Source organism: Mesocricetus auratus, unplaced genomic scaffold, assembly GCF_017639785.1.
Source record: "Mesocricetus auratus isolate SY011 unplaced genomic scaffold, BCM_Maur_2.0 Super-Scaffold_100010, whole genome shotgun sequence".
In the NCBI taxonomy this organism is placed as follows: domain Eukaryota; kingdom Metazoa; phylum Chordata; class Mammalia; order Rodentia; family Cricetidae; genus Mesocricetus; species Mesocricetus auratus.
This window is the reverse complement of record NW_024429194.1, coordinates 13,948,684-13,973,823: the sequence shown is the minus strand read 5'-3', so window position 1 is coordinate 13,973,823 and position 25,140 is coordinate 13,948,684. Positions and strand designations below refer to the sequence as shown.

General features: G+C 38.3%; 1 protein-coding gene across 6 annotated transcripts in view; it reads right to left on the bottom strand.

Annotated features, from left to right (window-relative positions):
* The window catches only part of LOC101841368 (solute carrier organic anion transporter family member 6A1-like), an 83,278-nt gene that overhangs the window by 41,151 nt on the left and 16,987 nt on the right, over positions 1 to 25,140 (bottom strand). For 5 of the 6 annotated variants that reach the window (XM_040752767.1, XM_040752764.1, XM_040752765.1 and 2 more), the window contains 3 exons: positions 15,642 to 15,760; positions 14,765 to 14,874; positions 7,843 to 7,987 (listed from right to left, as the gene is read on the bottom strand). In XM_040752767.1, the coding sequence (XP_040608701.1) occupies positions 7,843 to 7,987; positions 14,765 to 14,874; positions 15,642 to 15,760 (374 nt within the window). The remainder of the gene's footprint in view (positions 1 to 7,842; positions 7,988 to 14,764; positions 14,875 to 15,641; positions 15,761 to 25,140) is intronic. The other variant, XM_040752768.1, reaches the window with a different exon arrangement.

The window sequence follows — 25,140 nt, the reverse complement described above, 5'->3', positions numbered from 1 at the left end:
TGCAATCTTTAGAAGATTCACCGTCTGAAACATCAGACGCTGAGCCACTAGACACTAGGTTACCAGAAATGAAAGAAGCATAGCTACTAGATGCCCAAGAGACCTTCCTAAGATGGCCTTTCCAGTAAGTATTACAGAAAGGCAAGCATCACAGAGGAAGCAAACTGGTTCCACTATGCATGAATGGGAACCTATTCCCATGAAAAATTTGAAGGGAATTAAGCAAGCTATGGTGGCTTATGGGGTCCACAGCCCTTATGTTGAAGAATTATTAAGCACATGGTCAACAGCCAATAAAATTACTCCCTCAGATTGGAATAATTTAATATCAGTGGTGCTGCACCAGTCTTTCCAAATACAATGGAAAGCTTTGTGGAGACAGGAAGCCAAGGCCCTCGAAATTCAAGGTTTGAAGGAAGGCTTTGATGCTTGCCAAAGTAAGATTATTGGGGAGGGAGAATTTGCTGACCCACAGGTCCAAGCTGGCTATATTGACCATACATTTCATTTATGTCAAACAGTGCCACTGAATGCTTTGGATAAGGTTCATGAACCAGGAGAAAATGTTGAATCATATTCATAAAGTGGTACAGGGTCCGAGACAAAGATTCTCTGAATTCTTACAAAGATTATCCAGAGAAATAGACTTACAAGTAACTGATCCAAATATTAGGCGACTTCTTACAGAATCTTTGGCTTATGAGAATGCAAACACACAATGCAAACAGATGCTGTGACCATTAAAGATCAGATTAGCACCATTGGAGGAATGGGTCTTGTATACACCTAATATTGAGTATGACAATCCAGAGACAGGAACATGGGTAGGAGAGGCCATTTCTAAAGGATTAAAGAAGCATCAAGATGAAAACTGGCCTCACTATAAGGTGATACAAACCTGGGTAGGGATAGCAATCTCCAGGAATTTCAAGACATCGATAGAATCGGAGGTTTGAGTAGGCACTGTAGACAAAGCATTCCTAGAAATAATGCTTCTACCAGGAATGCCTCAAACAGAAGGCCTCCGCCTTCTGGTCTTTCCAAGAGGTATGGCAAAGGAAAACACTGGACCAAGGAATGCTGGTCGACCACAGACAGATAAGGTAAACCTTTAGCCAGGAAATGGTTTCAGGGGTCTCTTAGTGGAAGCCCCCAGATCAAAGGTGGTCCGGTCTTTCCCATTAACAGTGGAGGTCAGCCTCTCTCAAGACAATTAGAAAGTCTACTGCCTATTGTAAAGACTAATGACCATGTGGATGACAGATTAGATATTGAGGAGGAACTAGTTGATACTGGAGGAAACAAAAAAACGTATATTTTGGCAAACTCCTGTACAGGATCACAGACCCAAATTACCAGTAAAAATGAATAATAAGGTATTTTCTGGGGTCCTGGATACTATATCTGATGTCACAATAATAACTCAGATAAATTGGCCTTCATGGTTGGTCTTTAAAAGAAGTAAATGTTCTATTTCTAGGAATCAGGACCTTATTTCATGTGAAACAAAGTACAAAATGAATAGAATGTATTGGACCAGAAGGGCAGAGAGGAAGTTTGAGGCCATATGTCTCAGATATTGCTATGAATCTCTGGGGTCATGATTTATTACAGCAATGGAATACCCAAATTAAAATTCCTCCTGTATCTGAAATGAATCATAGACAAGCTCCTGATGGTAGAAAAAATATTGTAAGTTATTCCAGAAAACAGATACCAAACATGCAGGCTGTACAAAAATAGGAGGTTAGTGTCAAACCTATAGAGCAAGCAAAAGCTCTACCCTTAAAATGGCTAACAGATGAACCTGTCTGGGTAGGTCAATGGCCTATGGCCTCTGAGAAGTTAGAGGCTTTAGATAAGTTAGTTCAAGAACAGCTAGATGTTGGACATATTGAAGAATCAACTCGTGCATGGAATTCACCTGTTTTTGTTATCAAAAAGAAGTCTGGAATATGGAGAATGGTTACTGTTCTGAGAGCCATTAGCAAGGTTATTCAGCCTACGGGCTCTCTATAACCTGGGAAACCACTACCTTCTCTAATACCTAAGGATTGGCCAATTATAGTCATAGATTTAAAAGATTGCTTCTTCACTACACCATTACAAGAAAAAGAGAAAAGCTCACCTTCACTGTACCTACCTATGACAATTCTCAGCCAGTAAGGAGATTTCAGTGGAAAGAATTGCAACAAGGAATACTAAATAGCCCAACTTAGTGCCAGTATTTTGTGCATAAACCTCTGGAAATAATTCATAAACAATTTACACAATCATTAATATATCATTACATGGATGATATATTACTACCTGGTTCAAGTAAAGGTACTTTGGAAAAGATGTTTGTAGCAGTAAAAGTAACTTTGCCTCACTGGGGATTACAAATTGTCCCAGAAAAAATACAAAGAGGAGATTCTATTAATTATTTAGGCTATAAAATAGACTCACAGATAATTAGACCACAGAAAGTGTAGATCAGAACTACTAGGAGAAAGTTCTCAACTACAGACAATTATTGGAGTAGAAGGGCATGATTTAAAAGATCTGAAAATGGCCTTAAAAGGAGACAAAGACTTAATAATCCACGAGTATCATCAGCAGAGGCTGGAAAGGAATTAGAATGGGTAGACGAGATCAGGCATGTTCAGGGTGATATGGCCGTAGACAAGTATGGGTAAAAAAGAGAATATTATGTGGACCATGTAGACTAAAAACAGGCTGCATTCTGGTTATTTTACCATCTAGAGAATACCCCTCAGGAATATTACTACAGAGGGAAGACATCATACTAGAATGGGTATTTCTGCCACATAAACAGAATAAGAAACTGAAAACATACATAGAAAAGATTTCTGATTTGATATTAAAAGGTAAGTTAGGGCTTCGTCAACTGACTGAAAGAGACCCAGCAGAAATTATTGTACCTTTAATGAAGGAGGAATTTTCCTTCTTATGGAAGGATAATGAATATTGGCATAGGGCTTGCAGTGGTTTTTTGGGAACTATCAGTAACAATTATCCCAAAAGAGAGAGAATCAAATTCATAAAGAAAATAATTTGAGTTCTTCCATGTATTGTAAGAAAAACACCTATTTCTGGAGTTCTTACATTCTACATGGATGCAAAGAAATCAGGAAAGGCAGGTTATAAATTAGGAAATATAAGGAAAGTAGTTCAAAGCCCTTACAACTCTGTATAAAAGGCATAGTTGTACGCTATTATCATGATACTTAAAGACTTTACAGAGCCTCTCAATATAGTTACAGATTCTCAGTATGTAGAAAGAGCAGTTTTACACATTGAGACTGCAGAATTTGTTCCTGATGATGATACAGAATTAACTTTATTGTTTTTACAATTACAGGAAACCATGGTAAATAGAACTCATTATATATATATGTATGTATGTATGTATGTATATATATATATATATATATATATATATCACCTCAGATCCCATACGGGTCTGCCAGATCCTCTAGCTCAAGGCAATGATGAGACTGATCATTTATTAATAGGAAGTGTGGTGGAAGCTTCAGAATTTCATAAGAAACACCATGTTAACAGCAAAGGTTTAAAGAAGGATTTTTCTATTACCTGGCAACAAGCCAAGGAAATAGTAAGAAATTGTACCACTTGCCCATTATATAACCAAACTCTGTTACTAGCAGGCAGTAATCCCAAAGGAATGAAATTTGCCAAGTGGATGATTTTTCACTTCCCAGAATTTGGCAGTTTAAAATATGTGCACCATACCATAGACACATTCTCAGGCTTTCAATGGGCTACTGCTCTTAACTCTGAAAAAGCTGATTCTGTTATTGCACACCTCTTAAAGATGATGGTATACCTGCACAAATAAATTGACAATGCTCCAGCTTATGTCTCCAGCAAATTGGGACAGGTTTTCAAATATTATAATATAAAGCATTTAACTGGTATACCTCACAATCCTACAGGACAAGCAGTGGTTGAGAGATCTAACTGTACCTTAAAAGAAATGCTTCATAAACAGCCAGGGGGAATAAAGACAGCTAAAAACAGATTACATAATGCTTTACTAATGTTGAACTTTCTTAATGCTAATTAAAAAGGACAAACAGGTGCAGAAAGACACTGGACTACAGAGCAAACTGAGCTGAACTAACCTGTGTATTTTAAGGAAATTGATGGCACTAGAAAAAACCATCCTGAGTGAGATAACGCCGTCACAAAAAGTGAAATATGGCATGTACTCTCTCATATATGGATTTTAGACATAGATCTGGGGAGTGCCAGCCTACAATCCCATGGCCAGAGAGTCTGGAAAACAGGACCTTCATTCAGTGGCTGATGGAAGAAGAGGCAGACTCCCACGGCTAAGCACTGAGCTGAACTCAAGAAATCCAGTGACATAAAGGGAGGACTGTTGACCAAAGGCATTAACACTGGGCTGGTTACCCCCCAGAAACAGCTGACCTGACAAGGGTTAGCTCTTGAATCCCAGGCTGATGCCTGGGAATCCAGCATGGGACTGATCAAGTCCCCCTGATTCAGTGAGGAGGCCTAGGTAATCTATTGAGCCTTGGGTAGTAGATCAGTATTTATCCCGGGTATACTTTGGGCTCCTATCCAGCAATGAGAGATGCACTCTCACCCTGGACTCTTAGGGCAGGGTCTAGGCTCTACCCTGGATGAAATGACAGACAATGGACACCCCCATGGAGGGTTTCACCCTCCCTGGGGAAATGAGGGGATATTGCGGGGTTGGTGGGAGGGCACGGGAGGAGGAGAGGGAAATGGAGAGGGACCTGGAATTGACATGTGAAGCAACCTTATTTCTAATTTAAATTTAAATTTAAAAATAAATAATAAAAAATAAAAAATTCACAATTTCTGTATTATATCAAAGAGCCATTGATATAAAACAGAAGAAAATAAAATTAGGGACTGTCAGCTGTATGTACTAAATTCTGTTTCTGAAAGTCTAACCTCCTTCATGTTTATTATCTTCCTTTCCCAATATGCATACATATAAAAGTTGAAAATTTCTTTGCTAACATTAATATTTGAGTTTTCCAGAGAACAAGGATTTTCTTGATAGCACTCTTCAGACACTTCGGAAAGAAAACGGGGCCTCACATCATTGACGCCACCTGACAAGCACCATCCTGAAACCAGATTGGGACTACATCACTCGACACAACTCCAGAAAAAGGAACTGACAGTGCATCTTCTACAAGCTGATGAGAGCATCAGATAAGAGCTTCAATCAAAATTAGAACTACAATCAAGTATTCAATCAAGCATCTCCTGCCAAACAGAGACTAAATAACCTACTTAAGACTCTTTTTACACTAACATTTTCTTCCCACAGGTCCCCATGAGATTGTCATCGCCACATTTCAGCAGTAAGTAAATTTGAGAATTCCACACCCCCTTTCCCTACTGTAGATATCACAGAATAATTTACACCTGTTAATGTTAGGTTTCAATTATTTTAGGGTTGGGATTGGAAGGAAGTGTTCAGACTTGGGCATCCCTTTCAGGTAAGTTTAGAATTTAGATGGGATAGATACGTTTAGTTTAGGATATAAGTGAATTATAACTTACTTATCACCCTCTATGTATATATGCTGTATATGTTTGAGTTTGTATCAAATATAAATCTTCTATTTATACTAAAAGGGGAATTGTAGGGGCGAACCCACAAAACTTTTCACACTCATAAAAGTGGAGATAGGGAAATTTAGCACAGGTGAGTATAAAAGGAAGTGAAAGAGAAAAGGAAGCTCTCTTTTCCTCTGGAAGCCTGCAACGCTTTCTGTCCCCCCAGCTTGATGTAAATAAATATATTATATTCCATTTTGCATTGACTTCCAGTTTCAAGAAAGTGCTCAACATTCTTAGGCATCAGGGAAATGCAAATAAAAACAGCTCTAAGATACCATGTTATACCTGCAGAATCGCTAAAATCAAATATGCCAAAGACAGTTTATGGTGGAGAGGAAGTGGAGAACAGGAACCATTACTCTGCTACTGGTGGGAAGGTCAACTTGCATAGCCACTTTGAAAATCAGTATGGAGATTCCTCAGAAAAATGGGACTCAGTCTACCTCAAGATCCAGCAATTCCACTTTTAGGCATATACCTAAAAGGTGGACCTTCATACAACTAGGACATCTGTTCAAATACGTTCATAGCAGCATTATTTGTAACAGTCATAACCTGGAAGCAACCTAGATGCCCCTCAACTGCAGAATGGATAGTGAAAATGTGGTACATTTACAAAATGGAGTACTACTCAGCAGAAAAACATAATGGAATCTTGAAATTCTCAGAGAAATGGATGGCACTAGAGGAAACCATCCTGATTGAGGTAACCCAGTCACAGAAATTAAAACATGGTATGTACTCACTCATATATGGATTTTAGACATAGAACTCAGGATTACCAGACCACACTGAACACTGCCAGAGAAGCTAGGAAACAAGGAAAATCCTAAGAGAGACATGCATGTTACCTCGGTGAAGGGAAAAAGAATAAGATTTGTGCAAATTGGGAGGATGGGGGAGCAGAGAGGGAGCTAGGAGAAAGAGAAGGGGAGAAGAGGAGGAGAGAGGAGAACATGAGGGAGTAGAAAGATTGAGTCAGGTGAAGAATAGAGGAAAACAAGGTAAGAGGTACCATAATACAGGGAATCATTATAGGTTTAAAGAGAAATCTGGCACTGGGGGAATTTCCTAAGATCTAGAAGGATGACCCCAACTAACAACCTAAGCAATAGTGGAGAGGCTACCTTAAATGTCCTCCCCCAATAATGAGATTGATGACTACGTTATACTCTATCATAGAGCCTTCATCCAGTATGTAATGGAAGCAGAAGCAGGCACCCACAGCTAAACACTGAACTGACCTCCTGGAATTCAGTTGCAGAGAGAGAGGAGTGATGAGCAAAGAGGTCAAGACCAGGCCGGTGAAACCCACAGAACAGCTGACTTGAACACGGGGAAGCTCATTGACCCCAGACTGATAGCTGAGATACCAGCATAGGACCGATTTATACCACTTAATGTGTGTGTCAGTGAGAAGGCCTGGGCAGTCTATGGAATCTCTGGTTGTCGATCCGTACTTATCCCTAGAATACAAATGGGCTTTTGGAGCCCATTCCACACAGAGGGATACTCTCTCAGTGTAGTACACACATGGGGGAGGGCCTAGGCCTTGCCCCAAATGATATGAGAAGACATTTAAGATCCCCATGGAACCCTCACCCTCCCTGGAGAGAAGAAAGGGAATGGGATGGGGGTTAGTTGGGGCCTGGGGATGAAGGGAGGAAGAAGAAACTGTGATTGACATGTAAAAGAAGCTTTTTCAATTTAAATAAAAATAAAGCATACCACAGCATAATTAAAACACATAAAATTGAATTTAATGTGAATCTGTAACATAAAGATTCTGGTGAAAGAAATAGAAGAATTAATAGGAAATTATGTGAATATTTTAGAAAACCATTGAGTACAGACCCACAAGCAGAAATATACAGGACTGGAAAAGGGAAGGACAAATTGTGATTTAAGAAGCCTATTTTCCTATAGAGAAGAAGCAAACAAATAGGAAAATATGTAGACTGGAGGCAGGAAGATAGCAATCAATATAAACAGAATGGTGAAGTTTATGTATTTAAAATATTGAAGGAGTGTACCACGTTTATGTTTTTCTAGTTTCTGCTAGGAGCATCCAAGTACAATTTACCCTGTGTCTTTTGTTTACATGATATATTTCTTCAACATACATATCACACTTAAATATACACGTTATGGAAATATTGAAATCTGCACAGTAAGAATAAAAAAATCTACCTGTGAGCATAGAGGCAACTGAGGGTGTTATCAAAAACTGATTTTGTAAATAAATGGGCACAAATGACATAGATCCTTTAAAAGTAAGGGACTCAGTGGTTTTGCACAGTGAGTAGCATATCAGCAGTGGGTTCTTCAACAGACACTGAAACAGAAAAATTCATATCACAATGATTTCATCTCTTCCCATGTCAACACTAAATCTGTAGAAGTACATTCCTGTAGTCTAAACAGAGTTATGCAAACAAAAAACAAAACTGTAATTCTGTAATAACATATTTCATAAGAGATTTGTAATTTGATTATTCTATACAGCAAAAATAGCTTTTAGCTCTGGATATGCTAGCATCTTGAAAATACTTCTTGGTGTCTTATTAGATACACTCATATTTTCCCTTTATATGACCCATCTCGTCAGAGTTCTCTACCTTTGTGTCATTTGATTCCACTGTATCTGTTGATTCCTATAGGATCAAATATCTGTCACCTTCCACTCCCCAGTGTCACAATAAAATCCCTGTGCATGCACTCTTGATCTCCTTTGAGAAGCATATCTTTAGAAACGTGTGTTATTGGAAGACGTTTTTAAATATTAGGGCTTATGAATAACTTATTTCATTTTTTTGCTCCAAAATTTTCTTCAGGTTGTATCTTTATTAACAACACTTCAATATCTCAGAGCACAGTTTACTTGGTGGCCCAGCTTATACTCTAAGATTCCCTACAACAATACCTCGGGTTTAGCCCTTGCAGACATGTACCATGGCACTAAGTCACTGAACACAGGAAGACCTTACAATTACCAGCAAGGCCACGTGTGAGTGTTCTAAATCCTAGCCAGTAATGTCGTTAATAGTAGAGCAAAGAAACCTTGAGATGATGCCATCCTATAGATTGTGAGCACTTTTGTCACCCCATGTGCCTCTGAGAGGAATAAAGCCTCATACAATTTCACACTGATACGTAAAACAGTTTTCTGTCACACTACTATGTTTTGTCATGCAGCAACAGATATGTCATAGCTCACATAATTAGAAACTCAATAACCTAGCCTTCCAAAATTTTGTCATACAGATGTACACAAGATAATATTTCTTTTGTGTTTCTATGTTCTCAAATATAAATATGTATTTTGGGGTCTGTAGAGGTATCAGTTGGCAAACTGTTTCAAGGACCTAAACTCAATCCCCAGAACCAATATAACAAATGCCAGGCATGGTGGCACACACTCATATCTGTGCTGGGAGACGGTGATGGCAAGGATCTGGTAAGCTAGTCTAGTCTACATAGCAACTACTAGTCGAGCTAGTGGGTCTCCAAAGAGAAAATAAACATGTATAGTACCTGAGAAATGACACCTGAAGTCATCTAACTCCACATGTTTATATGTGCAGCTGAAATGTGTGAACATCTACATACATGCAAATACACACAAACCTGTGTATTTATTCATATAATTTAGAAGTTCAGTCTGTGTGTTTGTGTGTGCTATTCTATTACACTTATTTATTGATTGGATAGATTTTTCTAAGAATTCCCTATTTGACCTAAGTATTAAATTCTTCTATTTAGGTAGGCATGACTCATTGACTGTACTTGCTTCGAATTTTTCATAGAACAAATATTCTTGAGTTTATATCATATGATCTATTAACATTTATTTTGTGTTTTACATAGGTAAAAACTTACGTAGACCATAATTCCACTTCTGTTTTATACATATATTCTCTGTCAACATTTACTTTTTATTTTACCTAAAGAACATTATAAACCTGCAAAGTATCCATGTATATTATTTCACATAGGAATTCATATATTTATTATAGCATATATTGAGAAATACTCTTTTCGTTGCTTATATCATACAAAATACATTTTAATATATATGTATATATACACACAGATAACAACTGCTAAGTTGTCTTTGTATAACTATGATTTATTTAGATGCACATGAGAAGTGTGTTTTTATTAAAATATGATGTCATATAATTGATTATTATTGCAATTAATTTATAGACTATTGGACTAAACATAGCATATATGAACATAGCTTTTTCATAAACTATATATCTGCTAGTTTTCTCAAATATTAATACAGATAGGGTGCTCTCAGCTTTCTTTACAAAAATTTTAGTCTTCACTGTTAAATGAATTTCTGAATTACTTAGAATTTTGAGATAATATACAGGTATAAATCCAATTTTAGATTTAGAGTAAAGGTATGCAAATGGTGAGGGTAAAATTAGCACTGTTTAAAGATTATATGCTTTCATGTACAAAAAAACTATGGTCAGCCTTAAAACAATATTAATCCTTAAACATCAACTCAGAAAATTTGTAGCATAGAAAACTGAACCATAAAACTTAGTAACATTTATTTATCCAAATGAACTTGCTGTGAGAGAAATTATGGAAGCACTCACAATCAAAACAGCTTCAGAGAAAATGGATGAAATAAGTTTAACTTATAAATAAAGCACCTCTATAATGAAAGTTTTAACACTGATGAGAGAAAATTAAATAGACACACATGAACACACACACACACAAACACACACAAACACACACAAAGAGGAAAATATCATCCATGATCATGATAAAAAGAATGCTGGAAAACAAAAAATGATCTATATGTTCCAACATCATCCAATACACCACTGGTGTTATTTAAGAACTTTAAAAATCAATATTCAAATTCATTAGGCAGAAAATAAAGACTAAAGGAAATCAACCTGTAGCACAACAAAGCATGAGGTTTCAGTAAATCTGGTATCAAGGCAAACTATCGAGCCACAGTAGAAAATGACACATGACAGCCGGGTGGTGGTGGAACACGCCTTTAATCCCAGCACTCGGGAGGCAGAGGCAGGTGGATCTCTGTGAGTTCAAGGCCAGGCTGGACTGACAGCCTCCAAAACAATACAGAGAAACCATGTCTTGTAAAAACCAAAAAGAAAGAAAGAAAGAAAGATAGAAAGAAAGAAAGAAAGAAGGAAGGAAGGAAGGAAGGAAGGAAGGAAGGAAGGAAAGAAAGAAAGAAAGAAAGAAAGAAAGAAAGAAAGAAAGAAAGAAAGAAAGAAAGAAAGAAAGAAAGAAAGAAAATGACACATGACATAGAAAGGAATACACAGAAGCCAGATTATCCAGGAAATAATCAGTCATCTACAGAAAACTGATTTTTGATGAAGGGTCAAAAGTAAACACTAGAGACAGGTGTCCACATGCAGAAACCTGCAATTTGACCTCTGATTTCATGCTGTAGAAAAAGCCAACTCAAAGGTGATTAAAATGCAAACATAGGACCAGAAAGTGTAAATCTAGGAAGACAGAACACACAGGCTACAGTCTATCAGTATGAATGATGATGATGCTTTTTGTCTCTGACTGCAAAGGTACAGAAAACAGAAGCATCGTAGATAAATGTGATCATTTGAAAAAACAAAAGGCTTCAGTGCAGCAAAGAAAACAACTACTGGAGAGAAGAAGCAACCTGTAGAATGGGAGAAAAGCTTGGCCCACATTCTTCTGTCCAAGGATTAATACACAAAGCAGATAAGGTTCTGAAGCAACTTAACAGCACAAAGGCAATAATTTAAAAATGGACACATGATCTGAATATGTACCAAAAGAAGAAACATAGAAAGCTGGGAAATAATACAAAAAATGTGAAAAATATTTAACCATCTTGGAAATGAAAGTGAAAGTTACAATGAGATACCTCTTCTCCAGTTTGAATGATATCCATGGCCTACATATGAATTTCTCCCCGAAGGTTGAGTTATTTGGTAGCATTTTGACACTGCCTGTGGGTACTTGGAACCTCCTTAAGGAGGAGGAGCTACCTGGAGACAGCATGCCTCTGCAAGTACAGCTGTGAGTATTATACCCTGGTTCTACTTTGACCTTGATGCCTTCTACTCCAGCAACAAGGCAGGTGATAAGGGATTTGCAGCCACACCTTCTCTGCCATGACAGACTGCATGATCCAGAATGCAGAACCAAATTAAACTCTCCCTCTGTTAAGTTGCTTCGGCAGGCATTCTGCATCAGGGATAACAAATGGCTATTATCAAAGAAGTCCAGATTTCAGCAACAAAAAACGATAAAAAAATTCTGCCAAAGAAAAAAGAAACTGCTATACCTTGCCAATGGGAATACAGCTACTATGAAAAAAGAAATTGGTTTTACTAAAAAATCATGAGCAGATCTCTACACCATATGATTGGACTACTTTGTATATAAAAATATAAGCATGTATACTCCTTATAGGATAAGACCATGGCTTATTGTCTCAGTTACTTTGGCTCATGCAGCACATGCTCATACAATTAACCCTACAATGTATGGCCAGGACAGAAATAAAGAGAAACTAGTAAGGTATCAGATTTTCACAAAGGAACTGTTCAAAGTACAGCAATCTCAAAGAAAAATGATCAACATCCCAAAGAAATACCTGCACCCAAAATAAATTACAATACTATCCACAAAATCTATGATAAATATTTGACCTAGGTACTTATTAATCAGTAAGCTGATAAAAGTAGGTGTGGTAAATGTATATTCTAATTTTTTCTCTTGAATTTTTGTATTAATCTTATTTGAACTGTTTATACATAAAATCATGTACCTATAATAGACTATTACTCAAATGTAATGAAGGATGAAATCTTATCATTTATCAATTAATACATGGAAGTGATGGGAAATACATTAATTAAGTTAGACACAGAAAGACAAATACAAAGTTCTCTTTCTTGTATCTAGAGACTAAGAAACAATTTGTCTGCCTGTAGACAATTATTATAATAAGGAATAGAGATAAGGTTTGGGAAAGAGAAAAGGTGATTAATAAACACAACAGCTAATAACCACTTTAAGTAAACTAGCTGGATACAAAATTCACTCATAAAAATCAGTAGCACTCCTATCTAAGAATGGCCAGTGGACTGAGAAAGAAATTAGGGATACAATGCCTTTCACAATAACCAACCAATAATATAAAATATCTTTTGGCAACTCTAACCAAGCAAGTAAAATACTTGTACAATCAAAACTTTAAGATGTTAAAGAAACTGAAGGAGAGATTAGAAACTAGAAAGATGTTTGAAATAATACATATCAACTCAACTTACAGTATATTTTGGAACTAGACAGCAAAAGAAAAGATTCAGTAAAAAATGGGGTACAGATATAAACAGATAGTGTTCAACAGAGGAAACACCAAAGGCTGTGAAACACTTAAACAAATGTTCAGCATCCTTAGCCATCATGGAAATGCACATTAAAATGGCTCAGATTCCATCTGACACTTGTCGTAATGGCTAAAATAAAAAAAAGTGCCAAATCATGCTGGGCAGGATGTGGAGCAAAGGGAACACTCCTCTGTTGCAGGTGGGAGCGCAAGCTAACTAGTACAGCCACTATGAGACCAATATGCCTTTTCCTCAGAAAGCTGGGAATCAATTTATCTCAACATTCAGCTACATGAATCTTGGCATATACCCAAAGGACACATGGTCAACCATGTTCATTGATGCTACAGTCATAATAGCCAGCAACAGGAAATAGCTTAGATTACCCTCAAAAGAAGAAAGGAGGAAGAACATGTGGTACATTTACACAAACGAGTATTACCTATCTGTGAAAAAATGAAATAATGAAATTTGCAGGTAAGTGAATGGAACTAGATAAAACAAAGTCATACTGAGTGATGTAGACCAGAACCAAAAAGATAAATATGGAATGTGCCTACTTGTATGTAGATATTAGCCATTAAATAACTATTAATTAAGCTATCCTTTATAGACCCATACGTTTAAGTGTACAAGAAGTGGGTGGGAGAAACAAATAGCTAATAAATGCTTTAAAAGGGTTAGGGGTCTTTTCCACATGGAAGGGTATTTCCCTTGATCTCAGTACTGTTCCTTAATTGACTGTAGAAATTCCTCTTCAGTTGAGAGAGATCAAGTGGTGTGGGGTTACTTGGAAAGGAAAGAAGGGAAGAAAGGGATGGGGGAAACGTCATATTATATTTTAATTTAAAATCAATTTTAAAGGAATAAAATGTTTAGAGTAGAACATAGTGTAAAACACTGAAAAGATAAAGAAAAATAATGGAAAATTGGAAATACAGAGATATAATTCTAATGTGATTTAGGAAAATTCAATTGATGTTGTATCAAAGACTTTTAGAAGTTCTATTCAGACTGTTAAATTCATAAAAATGAATGAAATCTGTATATGAAAACTAGAACCATGTAATATATATGCCAGAAAAAATGTTATAATAGAAAAAAATATTCACAATAGGATTAGAGTGTTGGAAGGAGCTTCTTCTGCATCCTGGTATCTGCTACTATTGCAGTACTATTTAATTAACATCAATGGAAACACAGAATTTTGTATTCAAGATTGTGACTTCTTTGTATGGGGAATATGTGTTGACTAATGGGATTCTTTCAATTCATGGCCTTTTTGTTAAATGCCTTTTTTTTGGTTTTATGAGACAGGGTTTCTCTGTATTGTTTTGGAGGTTGTCGGTCTAGCCTGGCCTCGAATTCACAGAGATCCACCTGACTCTGCCTCCCGAGTGCTGGGATTAAAGGCGTGCGCCACCACCGCCTGGTGTAAATGCCTTATTTTTTCAAAGGGAACGAACAAACACATAAAAACAATGAACACTACATTAAAATTATACTTGTGCATCATCAGGCTCTGGCACTAGACAGGTCCCTATCAATGCCAAATCAGGTACTCTCCCTTTCCATTACAAGGAAAATGAACAATTTAATTAAGAGACTCCAAAACCTTCACCCAAATTTGAATTAAAGACTTGTCAACGTTTTAACTCTGTAAGAAAATTAAACAGGTCAACTTAACAAGCTTGGTTTTTATATGTTACAGTATTACTTTATTTTACCTTAGTAGTCTGAACCATATCCTTCAAACTAGGTCCATATTCCTTATTTTTAAGTCTCTTGTCGAAGGAGGGAGGTTCCTTTTCTTTCTCAAATCTTAGCTTGTGTGCACCTATAGGCCGCAAGCAAAACAATTTTTGATATGTCCAGTTCAGTAAGAAAATATACAACATCCATTTGAACTTGTTACAATAATCCAAATTTGTCATGGAAAGATATATGACTTATTTTAAATAAACTAAAGCCAATGTATATTTTAGAATACAAATTCTTCTACAGTAGTACTTCACAAAAGACAATTTTTTGATAATGAAAATTTCACATATCTGCACTACCCAATATTGCAGTCAACCACTATGTATGTCTTTTAACTGCTGGGAGTGGGCTGAATTAATTAATTCTTAAGTTAATGTAGAATTCAATAGCCACATTTAATAATTAACTTTTGGTGACACAGCCCTAAATACACATATATGACATAGATAAAGATATGCATGTGTATATACGTGTGTGTGTGTGTGTGTGTGTGTGTTTGTATGTGTGTAGAGACAGATAGAGGGATTTATTTTCTAAGTTCTGTTACTCTAGCATGTCTTCACTAAAACACTAGGGAAATAGATTTCAGTTTAGGTCACTTTAAAAGACAACTAAACACTTTAAATATAAAGGGTATATAAATGAGATAATGATAAAAAACACTAATGAAAATGTAGTATGCAAATATGATTGGATGTCATGCTGATTGAGTGCTCTTTACTACAGAGCAATACCCATAGGAGAAATATACTCATAAAGAAATGTAGTTTATCTGCTGATAATGGGAGCTGAGTTTAAGAATTACTCTAACTACTTAAATAATTAAATATTTTTTATACTTACCTGGTAACCTACACGGAAAACATAACAATGGTAAAAATGTACACCACGAAAGTACAGCAACCGAAAAAAAACCGCTCCACCAATTTTGCTGAAACTTTCGAAACTGAATCTCATTTTCACTTGAACGAAGAAAAATAGGAAATTTAAATTAGGAGCATTAAAAAAACAAATTGCAGTCACTGGGGAGAGAGAGGATTTTTTGTTAATTTGCATTCATTTTTAATTTGTCGATATTAATTTGGGGGTTTTGTTTGCAAGGTTTGGTTGTTATTACTCAGTTGTGTAGTGCTTTCTCCCTCCCATCAGAGCCTAACTTTCCCACTTCCCTTTTCAGTGACGCTACTCAGGTGCCAGAAGTTCCTGTTTATTCCTAATCAAAATTATCTCCATTAAAAGCTATGCCCCTGGGACTAGGTAAACCATGGCCCATTTCCCGCCACCTGCCTGTGCTGGGGACTGCCATGGTTGCTCCCATCCTGAGGCTTCCATTCTGATGGCAGGAGCCAAAGCACCCCAGCACTAGGGTGGCTACCTGTGCTTGGGGTCTACCACTAAGACTTCCATCCCACCAGTGGGAGCCAAGGAACTTTAGTCTCCTACTCCACCCACGGGACTAGGTCTAGGACGGATGCCTGTGCTTGGGGTCTACCACTGTGGCTTTCCATCCTAGTGGTGGGAGCCAAGGCACCCTAGTCTCCTGCTCCACCAACAGGATTAAGACTATTGGGGCCTGTCTCTAGGCCACATTCCTATGCCTGGGGTCTACCACTCAGGCTCCCATCCATCCCAATTGGATCCAAAGTACCCCAGCATCATAGTCCATTTCTCCACCCATTAGACCAGGAAGTAGAGAGCTACCAGAGCATGGGACTTGCCTACACCCACCAGAAGGGATCCCTGGTCCCATACCAACCAGGAGAGGAAGAGGCACTCTCTGGAACCCACTGCAAGAACTGATGGGAAGGAGACAATATAAAAACCCAAGAAGCGCCGGGCGGTGGTAGCGCACGCCTTTAATCCCACTACTCGGGAGGCAGAGGCAGGCGGATCTCTGTGAGTTCGAGGCTGGGCTGGACCGACAGCCTCCAAAACAATACAGAGAAACCCTGTCTCGTAAAAACCAAAAAAGAAAAAAAAAACACACAAGAAGCAACAGAAAAACCAATATGACACCGCCAGAGTCCAGAGAACCTACACCAGCAATACTGGAACATCTCAACACAAAAGAAGCAGAAGAGAATGACATTAAAAACAATTTCATGGCAATGATAGAGGCCCTCAAAGAGGATATAAGAAAATCCCTTAAAGAGATGGAAGAAAAAACAATCCAAAAAATGCAAGAAATGGAAGAAAAGACAAAGCAAAAATTGCAAAAAACAATTCAAACAGTGCATGGGCTGAAATTGGAAATAGAAACAATAAAAAAATAACACAGTCTGAAGGAATGCTGGAAATAGAAAAACAGGAAAAACGGTCAGGTACTACAGATGCAAGCATAATCAATGGAATACAAGAGATGGAAGAGAGAATCTCAGGTGTGGAGGATACACTAGGAGAATTAGATTAATCGACCAAAAAAATCCTAAGTCCTACAAATCCATAACACAAAATATCCAGGAAATATGGAACACTGGGAAAAGACCAAACTTAAGAATAATAGGTATAGAAGAACGTGAAGAAACATTACTAAAACTCAATGCACATATAAAACCTCATACACTTGTACTGGGAGACTTCAAAACCCTGCTCTCACCGCTAGACAGGACCACAAGACAGAAACTTAACAAGGATACGAAGGGTCTGATAGAAGTTATGACCCAAATGGGTTTAATGTATATGAAAAAACACTCCATTCAAACACAAAAGTATATACCTTCTTCTCAGTGCCACACGGAACCTTCTCAAAAATCGACCACATACTTGGCAACATAGCAAACCTCAACAGGTACAAAAAATATTGGAATAACTCCATGTATCTTATCTGACCACCATGCTTTAAAGTTAGAGTTCAACAACGACACAAATCGCAGTAACCCTGCAAACTCATGGAAATTGAATAATGCACAATTGCACCACTCCTGGGTGAAAGAAGAAATAAAAACGAAATTAAACACTTCCTAGAATTCAATGAGAATGAAGACACAACATACCCAAACTTATGGGACACACTGAAAGCTGTGCTAAGAGGAAAGTTCATAGCGCTAAGTGCACACATGAAGAAACTGGAGAATAGTCACACTAGAGAATTAACAGCACAACTGAAAGCTCTAGAATAAAAGGAAGCAAACTCACCACAGAGGCACAGATGCTAGGAAATAATTAAAATGAGGGCTGAAATCAATAAAGTAGAAACTAAGAAACAATACAAAGAATCAATGTAACAAAGAGTTGGTTCCTTAAGAAAATCAACAAGATAGACAAACCTTTATCCAAACTTACCAAACGGCAGAATATGAACATGCAAATTAATAAAATCAGATAAGAAAAGGGAGACATAACAACCAACACTGAAGAAGCCCAGAGAATCATCAGGTCATATTTTGAAAAGCTATACTCCACAAAATTGAAAACTTAAAGGAAATGGACAATTTTCTGGATATATATCAGTTACCAAAATTAAATCAAGAAAAGATAAGCAATTTAAATAGACCTATAACATCCTAAGGAAATAGAAGCAGTCATCAAAAGTCACCCAACGGAAAAAAGCCCATGTCCAGATGGCCTCAGTGCAGAATTTTAACAGAAACTCAAATAACAGGTTATACCAATTCTCCACAAAATATTCCATGCATAAGGGTCTTTGCCAAACTCTTCAGTAACATTGATATCCAAGCCACACAAAGACACAACTAAGAAAAAGAGCTTCAGACCAATATCCCTCATGAACATTGATGCAAAAATAGTCAATAAAATACTGGCAAATCAGATCCAAGAACACATCAGAAAAGTCATCCACCATGATCAAGTAGGTTTCATCCCAGGGATGCAGGGATGGTTCAACATATGAAAATCCATCAATGTAATCTACCATATAAACAAGCTGAGAAACAAAAATCGCATGATCATCTCACTAGATGCTGAAAAAGCCTTTGAAAAAATCCAACACATATTCATAATAAAGGTCTTGAGATATCTGGGATAACAGGAACATACCTAAACATCATAAAAGCTATATACAGCAAACCAACAGCCAACATCAAACTGAATGGCTAGAAACCCATGGAAATTCCTCTAAAATCAGGAACAAGACAAGGTTGCCTTCTCCACTTACCTCTTCAATATTGTACTCAAAGTCCTAGCTAGAACAATAAAACAACAACAAAAGGAGATCAGGGGGGATACAAATTGGAAAGGAAGAAGTAAATCTTATTTGCAGATGATATGATAGCTTACATAAGAGACCCAAAATACTCTACCAGGGAACTCTTACAGCTTATAAACACCTGCAGCAAAGTGGCAGGATACAAGATCATCTCAAGAAAATCAGTAGCCTACTATATACAGATGATAAGAGGCTGAGAAAGAAATCAGAAAAACATCACCCTTTACAATTGCCACAAACAACATAAAATACCTTGGGGTAATGCTAACCAAACAAGTGAAAGACCTGTATCACAAGAACTTTGTGTCTTTAAAGAAAGAAATTAAAGAAGACATCAGGAAATGGAAAGATCTCCCATGCTCTTGGACTAATCCATAATCCTATGAACACCTGATTTTTGACAAAGAAGCTAAAAATATACAATGGAAAAAAGATGGCATCTTCAACAAATGGTGCTAGCATAACTGGATATTGGCATGTGGAAAACTGCAGATAGATCCATGTATATCACCTTGCAAAAAAACTTAAGTCCAAATGGACCAAAGACCTTAACATAAATCCAGCTATATTGAACCTTTTAGAAGAGAAAGAGGGAGGTACCCTTGAACAAATTGGTACAGGAGACTGCTTCTTGAACATAATACCAGTAGAACAAACACTTAGATCATCAATTAATATATGGAACCTCCTGAAACTGAGAAGCTTCTGTAAGGCAAAGGACACAGTCAGCAAGACCAAAAGGCACCCCACAGACTGGGAAAAGATATTCACTAACCCCACATCTGACAGAGGGCTTATCTCCAAAATTTACAAAGAACTGAAGAAGCAAGTCTCCAAAACACCAAAGGATCCAATTAAAAGTGGGATACTGAACTAAATAGAGAATTCTCAATAGAAGTGTCTAAAATGGCTGAGAGACACTTAAGAAAGTGCTCAACATCCTTAGCCATTAGGGAAATGTAAATCAAAGCAACTCTGAGATAGCATCTTACTCCTGTCTGAATGGCTAAAATGAAAATCACCAATGACAGGTTACGCTGGAGAGTATGTGGAGAAAGGGGAACACTTGTCCATTGCTGGTGGGAGTATCGACTTGTACAGCCACTTTGGAAATCAGTATCGAGATTCCTCAGGAAAATGGAAATCAGTCTACCACAAGACCCGGCAATTCCAATCTTGAGCATATATCCAAAAGATGTCCATTCACACAAAGAGGATGCCATTTACACTATGTTCATAGCAGCATTATATGTAGTAGCTAGATCCCGGAAGCAACTTAGATGACCCTCAACTGAAGAGTGGATAGAGAAAATGTGGTACATTTACAGAATGGAGTGCTACTCAGTGGGAAAAAATGGAATCTTGAAACTTGCAGGCAAATGGATGGGACTAAAAGAAACCATCCTGAGTGATGTAACCCAGACACAAAAAGACAAGCATGGTATGTACTCACTAATATATGGATTTTAGACATGGATCAGGGAAGGCTTAGCCTACAATCCCAGTGCCAGTGAGTCTGGGAAACAGGGAGGTTCCCAAGAGATATGCATTATACCCCAGAGAAGTGGAATGAGGCAAGATATCCTGAGGAGATTGGGAACTTGAGGAAGGAGAGAGGGAGCCAGGAAAAAGAGATGGAGATAAGAGGAGGGGAGAAGAAGGCATGGGGGAGCAGGAAGGTTGAGTCTAGGTAAGAATAGAGGAGAGCAGGATGAGAGATACCATAATAGATGGAGTCATTATAGCTTTGAGGGGAGATCTGACACTAGTGAGCTTTCCTGAGACCTACAAGGATAACACCAACTGGCAAACTAAGCAATAGTGGAGAGACTACATTAATAGACCCTACCTTATATGCCATCCTTGAAACTTCATCTAGTAACTAATGGAAGCAGAGACAGATACCCACAGCTAAACACTGAACTGAACTCCTGGAACCCAGTGACAGAGATGGAGGAGTTATAAGCAAAGACATCAAGACTCTGCTGGTGAAACCCATATAGACAGCTGACCAGAAAAGGGGGAGTTCTTGATCCCCAGACTGATGGCTGAGAGGCCAACAGGAGACAGAATCAGACTCCATGAATGCCGTGTCAGTGAGGAGGCCTCAGAAATCTCTGGGGACTTGGGTAGTAGATCAGTGTTTACCATGGCGAACAAATGAAATTTGGGAGCCCATTCCACATGGAGGGATGCTCTCTCAGCCTGGACACATGGGGAAGGGCCAAGGTCATGCCCTGGATGAAATGACAACTGGAGATCCCCCCAAGGAGGGCCTCACCCTCCCTGGGGAATGATGTGGTGATTGGGTGGAGGGATGGGGGAGGGCTGGTGAAGGGACAAGGGAGGAGGGCAGGAGAGGGGGCTGGGATTGACTTGTTAAGCATGTATACATGCTTCTATGACATAATTTATTTTAATAAAAATTTTTTAAAAATTAAAAATTAAAAAAAAATTGTGCCCCTGGAAAACTAAGGCTTCCTTCTTTATGCTGCTCCTTTAAATCTTCCACCTGGATGTCTGGGGAAAGAAGCCTTGTGTTTTAAGTTGCACAGCTTCTCCTGTATATTGCATCTGACCCTTGCAATTACATATCAAGTGCCTTCCTTTGTGTCTCTTATGGTCAGTGTATTTGGTACTTCTTTGGTTTTTCTGTTTTCCGTACAGGACCATGTGCATTCTTCCTAACCTTTCCTCTGCCTCTCACAAACCTTAGCAGCTGGCAAAGGAAGAGAGATAATATGAAAGTACCCATATTGGGATTTGCTAACTTTCTCTGTCACAGAGTGACAAGGAGCTATCAGGATCTCTTGTCTTTAATCAATGCTGAGGTCACCAAGTTTCAAAGTTAGCAAAGGCTTTTGTTTGTCTGTTTTTACCATTTAGGTATAAGATATACAGAAGTCAGTGAACAAAGTTACTACTTTTATTTTAGTTTTAGGGATTTTTGTTTTGTTTGTTTTGTTCTCAAAATACGGTTTCCTGTGTAGCCTTGGCTGTCCTGGAACTGGCTCTGTAGACCAGGGTTTCCTCAAACTCACAGAGATCCATCTGCCTCTTCCTCTGTCTCTGCCTCTGCCTCTGCCTCTGCCTCTCTGTGCCTCTGCCTCTCTCTGCCCCTCTGCCCCTCTGCCCATTTGACTCTGCCTCTGCTTCTTGAGTGAAGGGATTAAAGGCATACACCAACAACAACCAGCTCACGCAGTGACTAATCTTTTCAGCTCCACACCCATGGAAAATCTTAGCCAAGAGTTAAAGACATAACTCAGTCAGAAATTGTGAGCCCTGCAAGCCCTTTAAAGAAAAGGTTGGTTTCCAATATGCATGTGGTAGCTCATCTGTAAGTTCATTTTCACAGGATTCAACACCGTCCTGTCTCTTTTGTGATCACCTCACGCACATGATGCAGACATACATCCTGACAAATCACCCATACATATAAAGTACAAACAAACAAATATATAAAAAGGAATAAAAGCTTCACTAATCAGTTATGTATAATACCAGGAAAATGCGACTTCCACAAAAGCTAACTTTGGAGGATCTGTTTTTTCTGAAAGACTTGATGAGTACATTAGACTTTCTCTTTCATAAAAAGATGAACTGTTCACAGTGTTATTCACTGAGGAGGCAACTCCTTATGTTTGGAGGGCATTATTTGGGAATACAATTATCAACCCACAATATCATAGCAATAGTTGTTGGAAGGTATATAAAGTAGAGTCAAGGAATAAAACATTCACACAATCATGTCAATGGTTGTAAAAAAATGCCATGGTAAAAACTCAACCCACCCCCTTAGATTAAAACCCCAAATAAGTAGTACTAGAAGAGTCATGTACACTTGAGTATAATAGAGGACATAAGCCATGATGACAGCCAGCACGGTGCTAACCAGGGGCATTCTGAAAGCATTTCTTCCACAGTTTAGACTGTAAGATGAGTGTCTACTCTCAGCATCATAGTTGAAGAGAGCACTTAGAGTCTTAACCCAGGCATCTGGGTGCAGAAAAGAGGAAAGGCAAAGAGAAATTTATTTAAAGATGATAAGATTCTATACTTAAAATACCCCATGATCCTTGGCATTATGATAAACACTTTTGGCAAAGCACTAGGATAGAAAATTGTGTGTGAATATTAGTGAATTTCCAGTGAGAAGCATACAGAGAGTAATCAGGAAAATAACTACATTTATAATTACATCAAAGCTTAAGGGATCAAGAGAAAAGAAAATGAATGAAGGCAAATGAACATTATGGTGAAGTACATAAAACACTATAAGGTAGAAAATCATCAAGAACTTGAGAAAAATAACAGAAATTAGTAATTGATTGACTTTCATATACATTAGTTAGAAGAATTTATTATCATGCAAAAGAATATATTACTGAAAGTTTTCTGTAGATACAGTGTAGTATTTATCACATTCCAATGGCATTCTCCATATACTTAGAAGATGTTGTGTGCATTCTGAACTGTTAAGACATCCTTTGAAACCCTCATTCTTCAGGATTTTTTATTTGTGACCTCTACAGTAAGTATCCATGTTCACATTGCCACCAGCAGGGAATAGAAGGTTTTCTTTACCCACATCCTTATGAGCATTTATGCTCTTGATGACAGCTACTCTGACCAAGATGAGATGGAATTTCAATGCAGGCTCAATTTGCATTTCCGTAATGAGAAAGCATGTCAAATATTTTTCAAATATTTGTTGTTCATTTTAATTTCTTTAAGAAATGATTCTCCAGACTGGCTGCCTGTGCTTGGGGTCTACTGCTGTGTCTTCCATCCCAGCGGCAGGAACGAACGCACCATAGTCTCCTGCTCAACCCACGGGTCCAGGTAAACCAGGGCCCATTTCTGGGCCAACTGCCAGTGCTTGGGGCTGCCACGGTGGCTTCCATCCCAGAGGCAGGAGGCAAGGCACCCCAACAGCCTAAACTCCGGCTCTACCCATGGGACTAGGCCGAGTGCCTGTGCTTGGAGTCTATCACTGTGGCTTCCATCCCAGTGTTGGGAAAAAAGGCACGCTAGTCTCCTGCTCCACCCATGGGTCCAGGTAAACCAGGTCCCATTTCCAGACTGCCTGCCTGGACCTAGACTCTGCCACTGAGGTTTCCATCCCATTGACGACAGTAGGAGTCATGGTAACATAGTTTTCTGCTCCACCCACGGAACTAGGACTAGACTGGATGCAGATGCTTGGGGAAAGCCACTGCAGCTTCCATCCCAGAGGCAGGAGCAAACTCACCCCAGCACCCTAGTCTCCTGCTCCACCCACGTGACTGAGACTATCAGGGCCTGTCTCCAGGCCACACTCCTGCGCCTGGGGTATATCACTGGGGCTCCCATCCATCCCAGGGGGATCCAAGGCACCCCAGCATCCTAGTCCATTTCTCCACCCTCAAAACCAGGAAGTGGAGAGCTACCAGAACAGTGGACTTGCCTACACCCACCAGAAGAGAACCCCGGTCCCACAACCACCAGGAGAGGCCTCTGGAACCCACTGCAAGAATGTATGGGAAGGAGACAATATAAAAGCAAAAGGAGCAATAGAAAAACCAATATGACACCGCCAGAGTCCAGAGACCATACACCAACAATACTGGAACACCTCAACACAAATGAAACAGAAGAGAATGACATTAAAAACAACTTCATGGAAATGATAGAGGCCCTCAAAGAGGATATGAGAAAATCCCTTAAAGAGATAGAAGAAAAAAACAATCCAAAAAATACAAGAAATGGAAGAAAAGACAAAGCAAAAATTGCAAGAAACAATTCAAACAGTGCAAGGGCTAAAATCTGAAATAGAAACAATACAAAAACAGTCTGAAGGAATGCTGGAAATAGAAAACCCGGGAAAACAGTCAGGAACTAGAGATGCAAGCATAACCAACAGAATGCAAGAGATGGACGACAGAATCTCAGGTATTGAAGATACACTAGGAGAATTAGATTCATTGACCAAAGAGAACTTTAAGTCCAACAAATCCCTAACACAAAATATCCAGGAAATATGGGACACCATGAAAAGACCAAACCTAAGAATAATAGGTATAGAAAAAGGTGAAAAACCCCACCTCAAAGGGAAAGAAAACATATTCAACAAAATAATAGAAGAAAACTTTCCCAATCTAAAGAAAAACATGCCAATGAAGGTGCAAGACGCTT